Source organism: Abrus precatorius, unplaced genomic scaffold (assembly GCF_003935025.1).
Source record: "Abrus precatorius isolate BTA unplaced genomic scaffold, Abrus_2018 Scaffold11, whole genome shotgun sequence".
NCBI lineage: Eukaryota > Viridiplantae > Streptophyta > Magnoliopsida > Fabales > Fabaceae > Abrus > Abrus precatorius.
The window spans coordinates 7,425,908-7,447,097 of record NW_020874303.1 but is presented as its reverse complement, the minus strand read 5'-3'; the positions used below and the strand labels follow the sequence as shown (position 1 = coordinate 7,447,097).

Sequence of the window (21,190 nt, the reverse complement as noted above, 5' to 3'; positions counted from 1 at the left end):
AAAATATTGAGTATTATATTAATATTTTTTTGTTTTAGTTAACATATAGAATACATTTTTTATATTTTACAAAAGATTATTGAACTTTTTATATTATTTTAATAATTATAAAAAATTAGTAATAAAAAAAATACAAAAATAAGTTAAAAAAAATACAAAGGATCAAGTAAAGCATAAACAAAATAAATAAGTTTAATTTAAAAGAAACATAAAAATGTCATCTAACATTATAGTGGATAAATTTTTAAAAAACTAAAACATAAAAAATTAATGATGATTTAAATTATTTGAGTTCATTTTTTTTTCTTCAAAGTAAAAATTTTATTCTTAGAACTGTTGATGAGCTTATTAATAATAGTCTAAATATTATGAATAATCAACGTCATATTTTTAGGTGAAGGCTAACATGAGTTAGCATATTAGGTAACTTACAAATAAGTTAGTAAAATGATATATTATAGCAGATTTTAAAAATTTAAATATTTAAAAATTAATCTTTATCAAATTTTGAAGACAAAAGATATAAATTTCTTAAATATTTAAAATAAGTTTTTCTTTAACATAATTCTTTTAAAGTTAAGAAAAAATGTAATTGCTTACACTACGCTAAAAATGAGATCTAAGAGCGATTCCGCTTGAATTAAGAAAGCGGTTAGTGGCGCTTTAAAATCACGTGTTATCCAATGTCTTTATTTTTGGAGAGCAGTTATTTAACCGCTCTCAAATGTATATTTTGGAGAGCGGTTAAGATTGAACCGCTCTCACAAGTTAACTTTGGAGAGCAGTTAAATGAGAACCGCTCTCTGAGAGCGGTTCACTTATAACCGCTCTCCAAAGTTCACTTCTCAGAGTGGTTATTTTATGAACCGCTCTTAGAAGTGGACTTTGCAAAGCGATTTTTCGTGAACCGCTCTCCAAAGTTAAGAAACATTTTTAAATATTTTAATAAAAGGCATAAAATCTTTTTTTTAGCATACCTAGTAAATTATACGGTATTCAGAACCAATTCAAACAGAATATAAAATTCAAACAGAGCCTGATATACCAGAATTTCAGAGCAATTGCACATTGTATTATTCAATTACAACTCACATGTACAGATTACAATCAATCAGAGTCTCATATTTACACATTTTGCCTAGCCTTTACAGAAAATTGTCTAAATATTGTAAAAGAATATTAATAATCTATTGTGCTTAATGTGTCCTTTAAATATCTATGGTACAGATATGAACACCACTCATTTTACAATTGACAAATTTTGTTGTCAAGAAATGTTGGCATCTGCACCTCTGGAAAGTACTGAAATACAAAGACAGGGAAAACAAAACTTAATTAATTAAGTGAAATAATAAGCATATGACAAATGAATTGGAATGTGTAAGATTATTACATTTATTGGGATTACAGTTTGTCCATGGTGCAAAGCATCCCCAATGAATAGACACGCATAATATCCACAGTCATCATTATTTGTTTGCTTAGGACACTGTGTGGAAGATAAAAATCAAATAAAACAGCATTAACTAAGAATGATATACAGTGCAATTACACTTTAGGTAAAAATTAAAAACATGAGATATGATATAGTCTTACCTGTACAGTAACCCATTTTGTTTGACTCATCTTTGTACTAGAGGGCTGCACTCCCCTCTCTGCGCGATAGGTGACAAGAGCACTAAAAGTCATGAACCAAAGAAATTAAATACATTTGAACCACTTAACATTAATCATAGTTAGTTGACATAAATGAATGCTTATTAAATAGGTTCTGCATGTGTGTTCTCATCTTTAGCTGCTTGCGTAGAGGGTCCATATAATAGATAGTCTCGTCAGCAGTATTGATGGCAACCAAGACCCAATGTTGCCTACCATGAGTATAAATATCATTTTAAGATTACTAAGTTTAAAAGTTATATGCTAAATTATAAAACATAAAGCAGAGTCTCACTAAGATTGACTTACCCAACATTATAAGGTGCAAATATCAAGTGATCTTCACCCATATGACGCTTTAACATTTCAGCTATATGTTGATGTGGGTTCGGATTAAGCGCTTCGTCCATTTCATACAGAGATATAAATGAGAATCTATTTGCCATTGTCCCATGCAAATAAGCTTCACACAAATATCTTGTTTTGCAAAAGTAGAATTGTACATTATTAAATAAAGGTTATACAAGTTATAAATTGACTATGAATTATATAATTTGAAAATTAATGTACTGTATGTAAAGGTTAATGCTAGAGGCACTTAACCAATGTCGACATATGACCTCTATGATGTTTTCCTTCCCCACAATGTCACAAAACTCTTTACCGCAGTGTTCACTTGTCAGTTGAATTGTAGCTGTATCAATGACTTGATCACTTCTCACAAACAGCTTCATCATATCCAAGCATGCAGCACCTTGGGCTTCTGCCAACTTCAGAATCTCTGATGACACACAATCAGTGCTACCTTTATTGGATGGACCAACAATAGACTCTTTTGAGTACCCTGTCTCTTTCCCTAACCCTTTACCTGATGAAGGGGCAACCTAAAACGAACAAATCTTTTAATTATAATATCTAGCAATAGGAACTATAAAGAAACACGTTTACATACCTTGGGTCTTAAAGTGATTAGGGACAATGGCCAAGCAACTTAAGTACCAATGACATCTCTCAGGGAATACAGGTTTGCTTGTTCATTTGGGATAGGCAGTGCAAAGTCCTCCTCATGTCGTTGCACTACCTCTATAGAAACCTTACCATGCTCTGGAAGAAGAGCCATATTATGTAAGGAGTCTCCAGCCACTGTATGATATACTCTATCTCTTGCAACCAGGCGAAAAGGTTTGTTCAAGTATAGCATACAATCATGATCACCCTGTAACATCCTATGCTTTGTGTCATGCCTGTAGTATATTAATGAGAAAAATCTATAGTACTTTGTGAGCAGAAAGAAACCGTGTATGTACAGTAACCCCTAATGTCAACAGTGACATAGCGCTGATGTCATCGGTGACATCATCGCTTACATCATGTTGACACTGACATCATCGCTTGCATCATGCTGACATCACTGCTGACATCATCGCTTGCATCATGCTGACATCATCGCTTACATCACATTGATGCTGACATCTTCAAAAATTTTTCTATAAATAGGGGGGCTTCACATGAAATTTTTATTCCCACCCAAGGTTCTCGAAGGTTTTAAGGTCATATCTCGCCATTTTCTCCCATACTAAACCTCCTAAACTTAGATTTCTCTTCAGATCTGTGATTCTACGTCCGTTCTAAAGGATTTCAAGTAAGTTTCTCTAAGTTTGAAGTTAGATTTACTGTTTGTTTCTCTTTTTCTTCTTCTTCTTCTTCTTCTTATAGATGTTCATGATGTTCTTAGGAAAAAAACTCCGTTCTAGAGTTAAATCTTCGGTCAAATCCTTGTAAAAGCTCTGTTTTGAGGTAAGGGGGCTCTACTTTATCATTTTGTTATGCTTATTACTCGTATTCCCATAGATCTTGTCATGTATGTGATTATATGTGGAATAATCCTTGTTTTATGAAAAATAATCGGTGAAAAGTGAGAATAATTGATTATTTATGTGATTTTATGATGAATACATGGTGAAAATGTGATATTATGTCCAAATAAGGCATGATAAGGTATATTGAGGATGGTTGATATGATTATATGATTTTGTGATATGAAATATACAAAGAGATGGATGTTTCATGTTTGAATATATTGTGTTTCATGTAAAAATGATGTGTATTGTTAATATGCCATGGTTTGATGTATATGATGAAAAGTATGTGGAAATATGATGAAAAATATCTGTGAACATGAAAAATGACATATGTGAACATGTGAATATACTCGAAAGAGTATGAGATGGAAAAAGATATGATGTAAATAATGACAGAGATACACTGGGGAGTGGAAGATGGAGACGATATGAGATATCTTGGGGAAATGCAGGGTGGTGAGTGACATTCGGGATTGTGCACGGAATATTGTGTTCGAATGCACCACATGGCCACACACTCGTTTCCCGACTTGACTCCTGACCATTACCTTTGCTAAGGGGCCGTCTATTGCATGCGTTGTATCTGTATTGCATTGGGTCATCCGGCGACTATTTACATGGATGTGTAAGACCTCGAGATAGATGCATCAGATAACTGTGGCCACAGGGCGCGGTAAGCGCAGATAAAAGTAAAAGAAATTGTGAATCTGTGTAATGTAATACACGTTGAGATGAGAATATGCTTTATATGACCCTGTGATATGTAATGCCATGATGTTTTCTTTAATCGTGATAAGATGTGTTTTGTGAAGAATGTATATGTTATGTATGAGTGGTAGGGTAGAGACTCATCCTTACACAATATTTTTCATGAAACCAGGATGAATAGTACCAGGCTCACAGTGCATGGATGAATGAGAACTGCTATAGGACTTAGTTATTTTGAGTTATGTAATGAATATTTTCAATTCTATAGCATTTTTTTGAAACAGTTGTAAAACTACTATTTCTTTTTATTGCTGATGAAAATTCTAGAATCTTTGTTTTTCTAAAGTACTTATGAATTAATGAAATTTTACTCTATGAACCTCATATCATTTCCATGTCTGTTTCTATTTAGAGAGTTTTTGAAAGAAAAATTTTTTTACTCTACTATTTAAATTTTTATGAAAATTTTTTATATATTAAGAAAAGAAATATAAGGCGTTACAATTTTGGTATCAGAGCAGTTCATCCAGACCAGACTGGGGTATGAGACTAACATGTCTGTGTTGTGTAATAGATATACTAGAATATGAAATGATTATTTGCTAATATGACTTGTTAGATGTGAATTACGTGAACTAGATCTATCTATGATAGATTAATAAGTGATTTGAGTTTATTGCATGATTAGAGCTATGGCTGGTAGAGGTAGACCTGCTGGTGCTACAAATGAACTCCTGGAGCGCATGACCCAAGTCTTAGAGACTTTGGCACATAACCAGGAGGCTGAACTAGCCGAGTATAGAGGACTTTCTTCTTTTACTAGGCATAACCCTCCAAAATTTGAGGGAAAGTTTGATCCTGAGGGAGCTTAGAGGTGGATAGCAGACGTGGAGAAGATTTTCCATGCCATGGGATGTAGAGAGGAGCATAAAGTAACTTATGCTACTTATATGCTGAGTGGAGAAGCTGAGAACTGGTGGAGATTTGCTAGTCAAACTCTACTGCAAAAAGATGGTTATATTCCTTGGGAGACATTCAAGGCAACCTTCTTGGGAAATTATTTCCCTAGAGATTTAAAGAAACAGAAGGCTAGGGAGTTCCTTGAGTTGAAACAAGGAAACATGTCTATAGGTGAATATGCTGCTAAATTTCATGAATTGATGAAATACTGGCCTCACTATCAACATAATGATGGAGAGGAAGATCTATGTGCTCAATTTGAACATGAGCTTAGGCCAGATATTCGAGCTGCTGTTAGTGTATTCTAGCTGACAGATTTACCCACTCTAGTGAGTAAATGCAGAATATTTGAAGTCAGTACTAAGGGTAAGACAGTGGATACCAGAATTGGTGGTCCTGTGAGGCAAGACCGAAGGCCTCCAAGATTTTCTAGAGGACCTTACTCTAGTCCAAATCAGTCTCAAGTGAAGGGGACTGTATCTCAACAAGATAGTAGTGGTGGTTCAGGTTCTTTCAGAAAGCCACTAAAATGTTTCAAGTGTGGTAGACCTCATATTAAAAAGAATTGTCCTCAACTTCCACTAACATGTGACATTTGTGGGAAAATGAGACACTCTGCTAGTGTCTGTTGGTCTGCTCCACAAAAGAGCGGAAGCATTAGTGTGGAACAAAGACCTGAATCTAGAGCAAGCACTGGAATAAAGCCAAATGTGAAAGGCAAAGTTTTTGCTATGAGTGGAGCTGAGGCTTCAAAATCAGAGGAGCTTATTAGAGGTAAATGTATCATAAAAGACCGACTTATAAATGTGTTGTTTAATTCTGGTGTTACTCATTCCTTTATTTCTGTGGATTGTATGAGATGTCTAGAATTACCTGTATCTGAATTGTCTTGTGATGTTATTGTATCTACTACTACGGGTAAACCCGTAGCAACTTCTTCTGTGTGTTTAGGTTGTCCTGTGATGGTACATGGTAGGAGTTTTAGTATAGATTTGATTTGTTTACCTCTTTCCCAACTTGATGTAATTTTGGGAATGGATTGGTTGTCATCCAACCATGTTCTATTGGATTGTAAAGAGAAAGTTTTGATTTTTGGCACTAAAGTATCAGAAAGTGCTAAACTCTTAGGTCCAGATCCATTGGAAAATGTAATGAGTGCTAAGGCTTTCATGGTTCTATTTTCAATTGAGACTGAAAAGGAAATGAAGCCTGAGTATATCCCAGTGGTTAGAGATTTTTTTGAAGTTTTTCCTGATGATGTAACTAAATTGCCACCGGAAAGAGAGATTGAGTTTACTATTGATCTCATTTCGGGAGCAAATCCTATTTCTGTTGCATCATATAGGATGTCACCAATGGAGTTGGCTGAGGTAAAGAAATAGGTAGAAGAATTATTGCAGAAAAGGTTTATAAGGCCAAGTGTGTCACCTTGGAGAGCACCTGTTCTTTTGGTGAAAAAGAAAGATGGGAGCATGAGAAATGGCATATGTGAACATGTTGGTGCAAATTCTAGAATCTTTGTTTTTCTAAAGTACTTATGAATTAATGAAATTTTACTCTATGAACCTCATATCATTTCCATGTCTGTTTCTATTTAGAGAGTTTTTGAAAGAAAAAAAAAATTTACTCTACTATTTAACTTTTTATGAAAATTTTTTATATATTGAAAAAAGAAATATAAGGCGTTACACACCCTACAAATGAAAGTTTGTTATATTATACAAAAATAAAATCAAAAGCAGTAAACATTAAAAGGTAAGTGATGATTTACTGTAGTTTAAATACCTCTGGAATCTCAATAGATGCAATTGGTGTGCAACTGCCTCTATGGCTGGTAGAAGGTGCATCTACAGGCGTTTGGGGACCAATATCCGCCATCGGTTGCATTTGAGGAGTAATTTTGAAAGGGGGTGGCATACATGGTGGTGGGGAATGAGTGGGGTTGAATGACATCTGACCTGACATGAATGAGGGTAGTCCCTAATCCCCTGTCAACTGTGTCACTACATTGGTCAAATGCGCTACCCAATGCTTCATGTTTTGCCACTCGGTAGATGAAGGATGTGGACATAGCTGGCCCAAATGCAGATTTTTGGGTCACCCCAAAACCTACAGTCCTCATGTGACCTGGATGCTCACTTATACCAAGTGCTTGAGAGAGTATGTCATTTCGGGCTGTTGATTCAGTCTCAACGTCTGGAGTGACCTATGAAAGGGTTTCCTACAATAAACATAACAAAAAACCATTAGGAAAAAGAATTCAAAACAAAACTTAACGTATTTGAAAATACTAACACATTAGTATTAAGTACTTACAAATTCATCGACTATTTTTTTAACTCCTTCGTCATCAATGCTACCTTGTTTATTTACCATAGCAGCTTTCCAAAGGACATGTTGAGGTACTGAGGTCAAATTAGATGTAGATGTAGCAATCTAGACAAAATTAATAATTAAATGTCTTCGTTAATAGGTTTAACATAAGATAACACATTAGCATCACATTGTTACATAAGACACAAATTTACATACCAACTCTTGCTCCAACTGAGCATATCCCTTAGCTAACCTCCTGTATCTGTAAGACATTGCTTTTGCCCTTTGTGCATTAGCCTCACTTTCTTTCTGAAATAAGGCATTCATAAACATATCAAATCAATACCCTTTCTACAATGGTGACAGTAATTTGATATAATAATGTGTGACATGGTACCTTGAAAGTTTCTGTGCAACTTTGGTTGACAAAGTTCATCCAATGATCAGTGACTGTGATGAATCTTTGATACTTCTCCAGAGGATGGAGGACACAATTTCCATCTTTGTCATAGATATGTTTCTTCAAACGTGTCTGGAATGCACGAAGGTCCCGTCCAGCTAAAGAAAGAACAAAATATTTATGAACAACATCCACTTCAAAAGTTTCCTACATTGGAAACAAAAAACATATCAGATAAACCAATATAAAATAACTAAAACGATTATGATTGTGTACCTTAACTTGCTCCCAAATGTGTTCTTTAACATTAGTAGGGACATTTGTACAATCAGAATAACTGATTGGCACTGTACTCCTAGTAACAAAGCCAATGAAATGTGCAAATTTTGATTTGTTAGGGTCTATCGGTTGACCTTTTCCATTCCAGCCAACCTATATGCAAATATAAATCATAAATACATTTTACTGTTACTAATATTAGCATAATTAATAATTGAAAATCATTGCAAAATTCATTAATGGTGACAATTTATCTGTAACTTTTGTCCTAACGTTCTTGATTTGCTAATGGACTTAAGTTTAGTAATCCCTCTACCCTTTTTCTTATTTGCCTCAACGGAGTGATGAGGGGGACTCCCGTCCATGTTATTTAAAGAAGTCATCTCTGTAAGACAAAAGGTAAATGTTAACATTAAATAATTACATTCAGGGATAAAGTAAACTCATAAAAACATTATAATCAATTCAAAATTAATATGAAATGCACCTTTTTCTTTTTTTTTTTAGCCTTACTAAGTTTCCTATGACCTTTTATTGAATGAAATGAAGGATTCAACCAAATACCCTCTTCATGATCATGTTTTGCATAAATATCCTCGTCATATATTAATGTATCAGCAATTGACATGTGTTCAACACTTCTTAAAGGATCATCCTCCACATTAATTTCTTCTTCTGTTAATTCTTCATCGGTGAAAGCATTTATTTTATTAGATATTAGGACAATTGATCATAAGTTGTCAACAGGATCTACGATGTAGAACACATGTTGAGCCTGTGATGCAAGGATAAACGAATCATCTTAGTAACCGACCTTTTTAAAATCGACCCTTATAAAGTCCATATCGTCAATTCGAGCACCACTGTTGTTGTCTACCCACTTGCATCCAAAGATTGCTACACGAAAGTTAGTGTAATCCAACTCCCATATATGTTCAATGACTCCAAAGTATGACATATTTGCATATATTGGATTTTTATCCTTTGCACTGGAGATATGCAATGATTCAGCTACCAGAGTTACCCCACTATTCTGCATTGTGCTTTGATCGTCATGCTGTTTTGTGTAAAATGTGAAACCATTGACTAAGTATGAACTATATGAAAAGGCATCAATACAAGGACCTTTTGACAACCATCGAATCATTTTTGATACCGAATTGTTATTCTGTTTCAACTGTTCACCAACATATTCTTGTAGCCATCCAATGAATCGCTGGTTATGTTCTTTTGTTATCCATTTCTCACCTCTGGAAGGATTTCTACGCTTCAATGTCTCTCTGTGCAAGCTTATATATGGTTCAATTTCAGGAGTGTTTTGTAATACATACAAGTGTGCTTGTTCCCATTGCAGTCTAGGAACCTCTATTTGTTGACAACCACTGCTACCTTCTTCTAAAGTCCTTCCTGTGTGACGTGATTTTGGAATGCCACATGATTCAACATTTGACAGGTATTCATTGCAAAATTCCATTGCTTCTTCTACTAAATATCGTTCAGCAATACACCGCTCTCTTAGTGTTTTATACAAAGCAGTTATTACTAACCGCTATCTAAGTAGGTGCTTCAAAAGCCAATTTCTGGCGTAGTGTTATTTACAGGAAATCATATTATGTTTTCTCAAACTCACTCTCATCTTTATTTTTGAATAAAAAGTCAGGTAATCTTCTTTTGGAATATTATCATAGAAACTTTGTTCAATTTTTTTTTCTTCTATTTTTTTATTATTTTTCCTCTTTAATAGTATGCAAACTCGTTTGTCATATCTACCATGAACCCTAACCCACATAGCCATTCTCCTTTTCGATTTTTATACTCTCAATTGTAAGATTTTCCTATTTGAAAACATTGTATACTCATCCCAATTCACTACTACAGAAATGAACTTTTAGAGTGCTAACTTAGACAGCGGTTAATAAAAACCGCTTTGTAATTATATATTTAGAGAGCGGTTCTCTATTAACCTCTCTCTAATATTATTAAAGTCATTTGTAAATGAACACGCTCAACACATTTCTTCTTCTTAGCTAAAAAAGCTGGTCTCTTTTACTGTAAGTTTCTTCTTTGCTCTCTTATGTTTTCATCATCATCTCTATTAGTCTGCTCTCTTCGTTTTTTCTCGCTAACAAATTTTTTTTTTTCATCTATAGGTACCTCTTCATTCTGTGTTAGTCTGCTCTCTTCATCTTCTTTACGCTAATTTTTTCACATCTGTAGGTACTTCTTTCTTCTTCTCTTTGTTAACGGTGAATCATCCATTCTCTTTCTTTCTTTTTCTCTCTATTAATATTAAAAATTATCCTATTAATTTGTTCTTTCTTTTTTCCTTGCTTACTTGTGTTTGATTCATGTAGATGTGGACTGTTTGGTTAACACCAAATATATAAACTCAAGATTCAATTTTGATTTGTGATAAAAATGAAGAAAACTCACAAAGAAATCAATTTCAAATTTCAGATTCGCGGTCTACATTTATACTTTAGAGAGCGGTTCCACGCAGAAACGCTATCTAATCTTACACCTATACTTTGGAGAGTGGTTTCCCCTGAAACCGCTCTCTAATCTTAACATCAGATAACGCTTGTTTAACCGCTCTCTTAAATATAATACATCAGATAACGCAAGATTTTAGAGCAGTTCTAAACGCTTTCTAATTCAAAACAGAACTACTCTCAGATCTCCATTTTGGCGTAGTGATTATCTTAAAAATCATCATTTTTATTTGATCAAAATAAGGAAAATGATTAAAGAGATTTTGTTAAACTAGAAACAATGCACGGATTTACTTCACTGTAAATTTAGCTTAAGCCAAAATTATCCGCTTAAGCTAAGTTTACATAGAAATGAATATAATTTATTCGTCAAATTCGCTTAAGCTAACACACATACGCTTAAGCTAATCAAAGACTGAGATGAATTTAAAATTTTCATCAAAATTAGCTTAAGCCAAAACACATGAGCTTAAGCGAATTAAAGACATAAATGAATCTAATATACATTCACTTTAACTCATAGGTTATGGCTTAAGCTAATCTAAGACAGAAATGAATTTAATTTGTTCGTCAAATTTGCTTAAGCTAACACATGAACGCTTAAGCTAATCAAAGACTGAGATAAATTGAAGTAGTTTTTTTATTATCAAAATTAGCTCAAGCCACAATCTATATGCTTAAGCGAATTAAAAATATATACGAATCTAACACACATTCGCTTAAGCTTATCGGTTGTGGCTTAAGCTAATCTAAGACAGAGATTAATCTAAAATACTCGTTATAATTAGCTTAAGCATATAGTTTAACTAAAGCGAATTACAGCTTAGTTAAAGTGATATTTCAAATAAAAATATTAATTATTTTTTTTATAAATAAGCTTAAATCCATGTTATGATTAGTAAAAATGACAATAATAAAATATACTTGGCAAGCACAAAGTTGCAAAAATTTTATAAGATATAATAATATTTTATGTTGTCGGCTTTTGAGGCAAGGATATTGTTTAATTGAATTGAATTTTTAATTGTCATCCATCTCCTACTTCATGTTAATTTCTAAAAATTAATCATCTTATTTATATAGGGTGAAATGATTTAGATTTTGTAAAAATTGTTCAGAACTTGATAATATATAACATGGAGAATAATATGAGCAATGTATCAAGAGGTAACTTGTACAATAAAATTCTTACTAATAATGGTCTCGCTTATCTTTTATTATTTTCTTAGAACATGAAATGTCATAGCTTAGTGACAGTTTCCTTAATGAGTTAGGTGTGAAGTTACACAATCTCGATATTTCATGGCTGTTTAATAAATCCACATGTTATTATATTTTTAGCCTAGTTTTTATTAGTAAATAAGTAGTTAAATATTAAATAAACTTGAAAACACCATAAAAATTGCATTGATATTCATAATTGTGTAAATAGTTTATAATTTTAGATTTTATTTCAATTCTGGATAATTCTGCTTAAAAAGACTTAATTTTGTGCATAAGCTTAAGCTGAAGACTTTTAAGTTGAAGATTGCAGTTAAGAAAGTAAAGGAATTAGGCTTAAAAGATCAAGAATCAAGTGTTATGTACTTGGCGTAGCAACTTTGGGTGCATAAAGTTAACACTTCGAAGAAGAAAATTCATGAAGATCAATTACGTAACAACTCTAAGTGTTAAAAGTTATCACTCCAACAATAGAATTCATGATTATTTCACTCTTCGAAGGTGAGCAAATATTAGATGGAAGAAACCTCTGCTAAGAATTAAATACAATAATTTATTTATCTGTGTTCTTATTTAGCTTTCAAGTATGGGAGAACTTCTATAAAGTGAGTCTTTCAATCGCAAGTTTTCAAGATACAAAATAAAAGGTTTTGAAGGTCCAAAAAGAAATTATGAAAAGTTTTACAAATGATTAAATGATAAATATACATAAACTTATATTATTAAGTTACAGATAAAAGATTTGAACTGTTTATAAATTTTAAAATACATTTAACGGTTTAAAAATAGTTACTCACTCATAAGTTACTTAATATGCTAACTCATGCTAGCCTCCACCATATCTTTAAGATTATTTATAAATGGCTAGGTTTCCAAAAACTGAGTCTTCCTTTAAAAGATGGCTCAGGTTTAGGGTATAATGAGAAAAAAAATAAAAGAATTTTTAAATTATAATTTGTGTGATAAATGAAATTTATCGCCAATGATTTCCAGTCTACTCTAATTCATGATAATTGCTCATGTGGTTGAATTTAAACTTGAAAAAAACAAAGGTCTAAATGGTGTTAATTATTGGAGTGTCATATTTGGAGTTGTTTAAATGTTTTACAATTATAAGAGTTTGTGGATTTTGAATAGGAAAACTGAAAATAGCACCTCTTTAGCCGTTAATATTATAAATTATGTTAGTTATATTATTTCTAATTTTGGTTCTTTTGATAAATTTTTGCTGAGATATATTAAATAGAAATCTATTATGTCTAAAGAAAGAAAGCGGCCATAAGAGCTTTGTAATGCTCAAGGAGAATTTATTAATTAAATTTGTGGGTAATCTGGTCCTTTATTCTCAATTTCAGATTTGTTATTAGGCCTTTGCTTAATTAGGAACCGAATGTTTGATAGGATCTTTGTACTGAAGACTCCCAATTAGTATTATTTTTATTAATTCAAAAGTGAAAAAAAAAAAGTGACATACCAAAACCATTAATCCGTGAAATTAAAAGTTTACTTCAATCTTACAAATTATAAGCTCTAATACTCATTAATTATAACTTATGCAATGTTTCTTCTCATTATTACCATTATCCTTTGTATATCTTTCTCATTCTTGCGTTTAAGTATAGTGGGTTAAGTTCATATATATCTATATATAAAGCAAGGTATGCATGATTGTCCCTCCAATTTAAATTAAATATGATGTTTGAACGTTAAACAAATTTTAATTTTTCATTTAGAAAGTCACACAACGACCCTTGTTTAATTTAAATTCTCCAAAGATAATTTATTTAAAAGATCTCTTATCATTATATAATTATAGTAGTTATTAAAAAAGATTAAATTTTTAAACCTTTAACAACTTTATTATTAGTTCTTTCCTATAAATAATTTTACTACTGATATTGATAGTATCTTCACTAACAAGAGTATTTTTGCTTGCGTACCTTGAATAACCAATTCACAATTTTTTTTTTATTATTATGATTCAAGTAATTTTAGGATTCATTTGATAAATAATATAAGAATAATAAGATAAGTTAAACTATGATATCCTATTTTAATTAATAGTTTAATGGGCTTACAAAATATATATATAAAATGTTTGAGCTATTAGCTATCATTAAAGATATAATAAATCATTTATCATTTTTACTAGATGATTTTTATCACCAATATTCTTGTCAATGCTCTCAACATTTGTCATTTGTACCACTGACATTATACCACTGCCATGTCTTAAAAATCTTACCATTACCATGATCAGATACCTCTACTATGATCACCCCTAGCATTATCTACCTCCGTTATTATTACTGTCTAACACCATGCTTGTCACCATTTGATACATTTTATTACCATTACTGGTTGATATCAACCATCATTGCCATTCAGCATCTTTTGCCACCATATATACTCCCAAACACTTGTGATGTGTTACCACCCAACAACTTTTATTATTATTATTGTAGCCTAGCATCTTATGTTGCCACCACCACACAATGCCCTTCTACCACTTGGCACCTTTTAGTACCATTAAGAACCTTCCATAAATTTTATAATTTAAAAATAAATTATATAAAAATATATAATTTGGATAAAAAAATTATTATTTATACATAATTTATATCATATAGTATCATTGTTTTAATGACAAAAGATTATTAGGTTAAATTAAAAGATTAATTTCTTAACTTTCATTTTTAATTTGGTTTGTTCTTATAAATTTTGTTTTCATTTTAATTATTTATTTTCAATTTTTTTAAATAGGTTATTTTCTTTTTATGATGTTAATGGAATTTAATATTATAAACGTAATAGAACTTACTTAACACTCATTTAAAAGATTAGACAACCAAATTGAAACAAACATAAAAGTTAAAGAACTAATATATTAATTTACCCATTATATATAAAACCTTAAAAATATTAAAAGTAAATTCATTGAAAAATACATATGATTTTGATTAAAAAAACTAATTTTATTATTTATATATAATTTGTATCGTATACTATCATTATTTTAATAAAAAACATACAAAATAAAATTACATAATTTTATCTAATATTAAACATTATAAGATAAAATTTATCATATCTTATTTTTATAAACTCTCATATTCTATCTATTGTTATTCAAGTCGCAAACGTCCTTAAAATTACGGCCAATTGATATTTATAAGCCTATTGATCTATATTACTTTTATTTTCTTAGCAGTTCTTGACCACCATTGCAGTATTATCATAGCGTCACATGTTAATTGTTTTTTCCCTTTTTACATATCAATTAATAAAAAATTTTTTTAACCCAGACATAGATGCATGCAAAATCAAATACGGATAAACACCAAAAACAAAAGGCCAAACACAGATAAGGACGATTCTTTTTGGCTAGTGGCACGCTTGGGCATGACCTTGACACATAAACCACACAAAATATGAAATCATCGTTTATGTTTATCCATTTTTCTCCAAAGAAAAGCCAAAACATGTCCAAAGATTTGTGGGTTATTTTGCCTCCTGCAACATTAACTTCAATAATGTGTTTCGTCCTTATGAACATAAAAGTATAAATGGTCTTAATTTAAGAAAATTTCATAAATTTTAACTTTTAAATGAAACGTGTCTCTTACATTGCCCTATGCACATGATTTAATAAAACCATGAACTTTTCTTGTCATCGAGTTTTTTACTTTTGTTGGAAACGAAGTGAAATTAAAAGATCTCTACCTAATTAACAAATGCATGGTACAGATAAATTTGTAAAAAGAAAATTGTACAGCCTCATTTGGGATTTATTTAAGATAGGTTATTCTAGCTAATAGTTTTCCTACAAATCCACTCACACAAAACATAAATTCATCATACCCTTAATTTTCAGACTTTAATTTATCATAGAAGCCACATTTTAGAGAAATTTTTATTTTACTAAAGTCTAGGAAATAAATTGTTATAGATTTTTATGGATGAGCATATTACGCTCCAAATATTTTAGTTGGCAAATTTTATATACCAGACATGTCTATCCAGTTATCAACTTGTTGTCAAAATATTCAAATTTGAGAGCATAAAACCTGAAGGGAAAGTTAGGATAATGGTATTTCTTTATTTGACAAATATAATAGGACAATATTTAGATACAATGTCAAAAATATGATTGGTGTAATTATTCAGTTCAGTGGCACTTCATTATTTCGGCAATCATTTCCTTAATAGTCTTGTCTTGACAAGAATTATTGAGATGAAATATCAATTTGATTATTAATCAATATTAACAGTAGTTTTTTTTTAATAATACTGCATATAATTTAAAAAAAAATCTTAATTTTTTGGCATTTATTTATTATTAATTTTATTAATAGAATACTTAAAGTTAAATTTAAATAATGAAATACATAATTAAACTTTCTATAAACATATTTTTTATAATATACGAAACAACATTTAATTAGCCCCTCTAAAAATGAATTAATCATAAGGTTTTGAATTATTATTACATTAATATTTAATATTTTTGTTGTCAAATTATTCTTTCTATCACCACTTTAATCCTTCGTAGAAATATTTATTTGTTAAAATTTTATTTTTAAAATGTTTAATATATCATCAAACTATAACTTTTTTATTATTTTAACCTTTAGAAAAATAAATATAGTAATATTAATTTTATAATTTTAAAAAATTAATGCGATCTTTCTTTAACCACATATAAGAAATCCACTTGTAACATACCAATAACAGGTTGTTAATATGTTTTGTGCATGTTTTTAGAGAAAAAGGAATCAATAAGCAAATAAATTTGCTAGTATTGAGTGTGATTAGGAGATGGAGGTTATTATTATTATTTATGATCAACACCGGGTCATTTGTGATTGTTGTTGATATTGCATAATTACTTTTGTTTAATTTCTGTTCTGAGCCCCGTGATAATTAAAAGGAAATTATGAAAGACAAATTTGATGTTGGAAATCTTTGAAGAAGGATCCTTTTAAAAGTAAAACTGGTCTTTCAAAAATGAAAATGCCAACAAATAAAAATCTTTTCTAGTCTAACAAATTAAAAAACCCTTTGAATATTATTGTTGACTTATTGGAAGGGAAAGCAAAGATAGGGAGAAACAAGGATGATAGAAGAAGATCCATGCTTAGTTAGTAAGTGTGATAAAGGAATTCAAATAAAGATAACCACGTGAATAGGATCAGAGATGATACGTTTTATAAGGTTCTTTTTTATGCGCCTGCAATTGGCTACTTTACCGGATCTTCAATCATTTTCCACGAAAATAGTTCACAAGCACGGCACAAAGAAAATTGAAGTTTGGGTTTTATTATGTTGATTTGAAACGTGCATATATGTTCTAATAATGTGAAGAAGAAGAAGAAGAAGAAGGATAGAAGATGATGAATGCGACCTTCCATTTGAGAACGTGATGGCTTAGCTTGTGCCAGATATATCATATTATCAGCTCCATCGATGTTGACGTGCCATGTGCTCCCTGCGCAATTCATGGGCATGCAATGCAACTTTAATTCCACATTCACTTCTTTTTTTATGCCTTTCAATAAAAATAATAAAAATAAATTATTATCATCCTCATAGATGATAATACTGATGTTTTTGCATTAAATGTGATTCTTCATCTGCATGTTAGTTTCTTTGAAAAGTCAACACATAAAAAGCTTTATACGTCCACATATCAACGAGACCTTGTTAGAATTTCTCAAGTTAAGTTGTCAAATTACTTAATTATTTTAATTGTATAATACTAATAATGAAATTAATTAAGAATTTTTAAAATATTATCTAAATTTTTATAGTTTCTCTTTATTATTTTCACATTTTATGATGTTACATTAAATCTTCTCTTCAAGGACATATATATCTTACAAAAACATGTATTGCGCATCATAGAAATGAATTTATTTTTTCTTTCATCCACTTTTAGCAATTTTTTAAGCTAAATTATATTTTTAGTTTCCCGTCTATTGTATTATTTAATTTTAATTTATCAATTAAACAATTGCATGGTTTTAGGTTTTTTTTTTTTTTAATTTAGTAGATTACATCGCTCCTAAAGTTATCATCTAATTTTAACGAAACTATTCTTCATCCATCTTTTTTCTTATTTTGAGTAATGTCCACAAAACTCTTCTTCCTTTTTTCTTTTGTCGCCTTTATCATTATTGACGAACCTTTTCTTCCTCCTTTCTTCTTAGCTAGAAATTGTTATTGACATTTAATCTTCTTTTTCCTCCTCTTTCTCTCAACAGAGCTCTATCATGTTTTTTTTCTTATCCATTTTTTTACCAAAGTTCTGTCATGCATTGTTCTTTCTCTTCACCAGAGTTTGAGGGGGTGATAAGGGTGTAGGTTTGGGGAGTGTTAGGATGGAGGGTTTAAGATTGATTGAAGGGTGTGATCATAGAATACAGTGGCGGTAATAATAAAGCTCTACCAACAATGATAGATTCCAGCTATGAAGAGAGGATGACGAAGAAGATCGTATAATTCCTATTAAAAATTGGATAATAACATAATGGATGGACAAAATTTATTAAATTAAAGAAATATGAAAATTAAAATTTCACAATTAAAAATTAAGGGACTAAAAATTAAACAAATTAATTGACTAAAAGTATAATTAAGCAATTTTGAATAAATATTCATCGGTATATATTTTGTCACGGTTAAAACTAAAAAAAAAAAGTTCTTTTTAAGATTCACGTAAGTTTTTTAAGTTGTTAACATATGATATCATTTTTTTTTAATTTTAATCATATTATATATATAATCTCATTTACTAATAAATATTTAAATAAAAACATATTAAAAGAGTACTCTCAAATAATTCTGTTACACAAGAAAAATAAATAATCTCTTATTATAATATTTTATGACATTAATTTAATAATAAAAATAAATTATTTTAATAAAATATAATAAAAATGTTTACTGAAAAATAAAAGAATCATAAGTCATTTTAATCAAAATTATAAAATTTCTTTTAAAGACGGTCTTTAAATTATTAATTTTATTAAAGATAGAAAAATATTTTTGTTCCTCTAAAAAGTTCAATGTTTGAGTTCGTTTTACGTCCCTGAAACGTAACTATATATATATATATAAAATGGTAGTATAATATATTTTTTATAGTGATAATTTTTTTAGTGCTAGTTAGTCGTAGCATAAGTGAATTGTGATTTCATATGTATTCTGCTTGTAATATTAGAAGTTTAAATTTTAAAATCGTCGTTCTAATAACATCTTTATCTAAACATTGTTCAAAAATTAGTCCTACAATTATATTGCTATAGAAATAACCTTTAATTCTAATGTTTAGGACTCATATCCTTAAATCATTACTTCGCATAGAATTTATAGCCATTACTTTGGCATAGAATCACAATATTAATTTATTATAGATAAAGTAGTGTGAATTATTTTTTATTATGTTTCATATATTTATTTCTTGTTTTATTAATTTATTGCTCTTATAACTTATTTGATTTTAATAAAAATATAATGATCTTTTAAATTCTTTTATCTTTGATTTACCCTCAATTTTAAATTATACAATTATTTGAGGATGATTTAATTTTTTGTTCTAAAAAATTAGATCTGTCATTTTCAAATTTTTGTATCTTAAACTTTGAAATAAAATTTGTTTTTACTTTTTCTCTAAACTTAATTCCCTTTCTCTTTATGGATATCATCCTTTTCATTTTTTATTTCTATTTTTTGCAAAATTTCTAAAAATTAAAAATTCCTACAATACACTGATAGGTCTTAGCGAATTATAAAGTTTATAACCCAGATAGTGATGTGGGTAGTTGGATCCAAATAAGCGGAAGGCATAGATTCAAATTAAGATAACATAAGTTATGATTCATTTAATTTGAAAAACAAATGGTGTTTAGCATGCAATAACATTGTTGATTGGATTTGCATGAATAGGTACGTGTTATTAATTGATTTCAGCTGGCTGGAAGCACTAATCATGTTATGATAATTAGAAACTATATAATGAGCTGTTACGCAGGGCATATATACATTCTTGTGGTTGGTCCAGAACATTATTCAATGTGGATTAACATATGATACGCTTCATTAATGATCATGCCGAGGGGCATAGCCCACTTCTCACACTAGTTAACAACTCAGAGTGGGATCTGATACTACCCCCCAACTACGAAGAAACATGATTGGCTTTTTGCTTTTAATTGTTATCCTATAGACAATTTTTCTTTTTATATTCTGAAAACAAATACTGCAGAAGTTGACCAGCCATCAAATTTTCATACAAGATTCATAAAGCGCGAGAATAATAAAAGCACTGGTTCTTATCGCGTTTTTCTGCAAGTTATTTGACAAACGTAATTAAAGCAACGGGTACCTTTGAATTGATCACCTTCTCCAATTTCCAAATGTTGCGTCCATCCAACGATAATGAGGAATAAATGTTAGTTTATTCTCCTATGTCATCGTATATTTACAACTATGCCACAAACTCTCTTTTTTTTGAGAAAAAAATATGTGATTCAAATTTACATGCATTTCTAATTTTGGTTAATCATTATACGAAAAGATTTTTTTTTAATTATAAGAAAAAATATATATTAGAAAAAACCATATATATATATATATATATATATATATATATATATATATATATATATACAAGTAATAATTAATTAGTCAAAATTATAAACATATAATGATTCTAGATCACATAATAGTATTTCCTCCTTTCAATATTGTAACCATTAATTATATCATTGTCGTACTTAGTCGTATGAGAACCCATCAAGTTCGCCAATAATATATGCTTCTTATAATTTGAATGGTCAAAGAAAATGCAATATTCTTAAGCATTCCTATTTTTAATATTCATTTCAAGAACACTGCCTGTTATTATTTGACCTTAATATTAGAAAAGCTATATATATCTCATTAGACAGCTAAATCAATCAACGAACGTCATCCATCTTTGAATTAGTTTGAAGATTTGATCTAGACTTGAGTCGGTTTACGGATCCGGAAGTTAATTAATTACTCATACATATATAGAAAGACCTCAATTTCTTGTGTATTTTGAGTACGATTTTATTGATATGTAAATCGTGTATTGAATCATATTAGATTTAGTAAAGCAAGAATTTCCAAATGGTAGTTATAACTTTTTCAATTTTTGGGTACTTGGCTTTTTTTGCTGAGTTTAGGGGAGGGTCACCCTAGCAAGGTTGAACATAGGGATGCCCCACTACAATTCCAGGGGGGGGGGGTGTGGAGAAAAAAGAGAGAGA

The 21,190-nt window shown here is 30.2% G+C and overlaps 2 protein-coding genes across 2 annotated transcripts; one reads left to right on the top strand and one right to left on the bottom strand.

Annotated features, from left to right (window-relative positions):
- Positions 1-1,245: 1,245 nt before the first annotated feature.
- Positions 1,246-2,881, bottom strand: LOC113855559. The gene is made up of 6 exons (XM_027487198.1): positions 2,656-2,881; positions 2,227-2,524; positions 1,966-2,091; positions 1,597-1,678; positions 1,409-1,489; positions 1,246-1,302 (listed from the first exon to the last, which is right to left on the bottom strand). The coding sequence occupies exons 1-6, from the start codon at positions 2,879-2,881 to the stop codon at positions 1,246-1,248; spliced, it is 870 nt and encodes a 289-aa protein (XP_027342999.1).
- Positions 2,882-5,134: 2,253 nt separating this feature from the next.
- Positions 5,135-6,568, top strand: LOC113855558. Its single transcript, XM_027487197.1, has 4 exons — positions 5,135-5,483; positions 5,541-5,960; positions 6,054-6,151; positions 6,266-6,568. Exons 1-4 carry the CDS (start codon positions 5,135-5,137, stop codon positions 6,566-6,568), a joined length of 1,170 nt encoding a protein of 389 aa, XP_027342998.1.
- Positions 6,569-21,190: the final 14,622 nt, after the last annotated feature.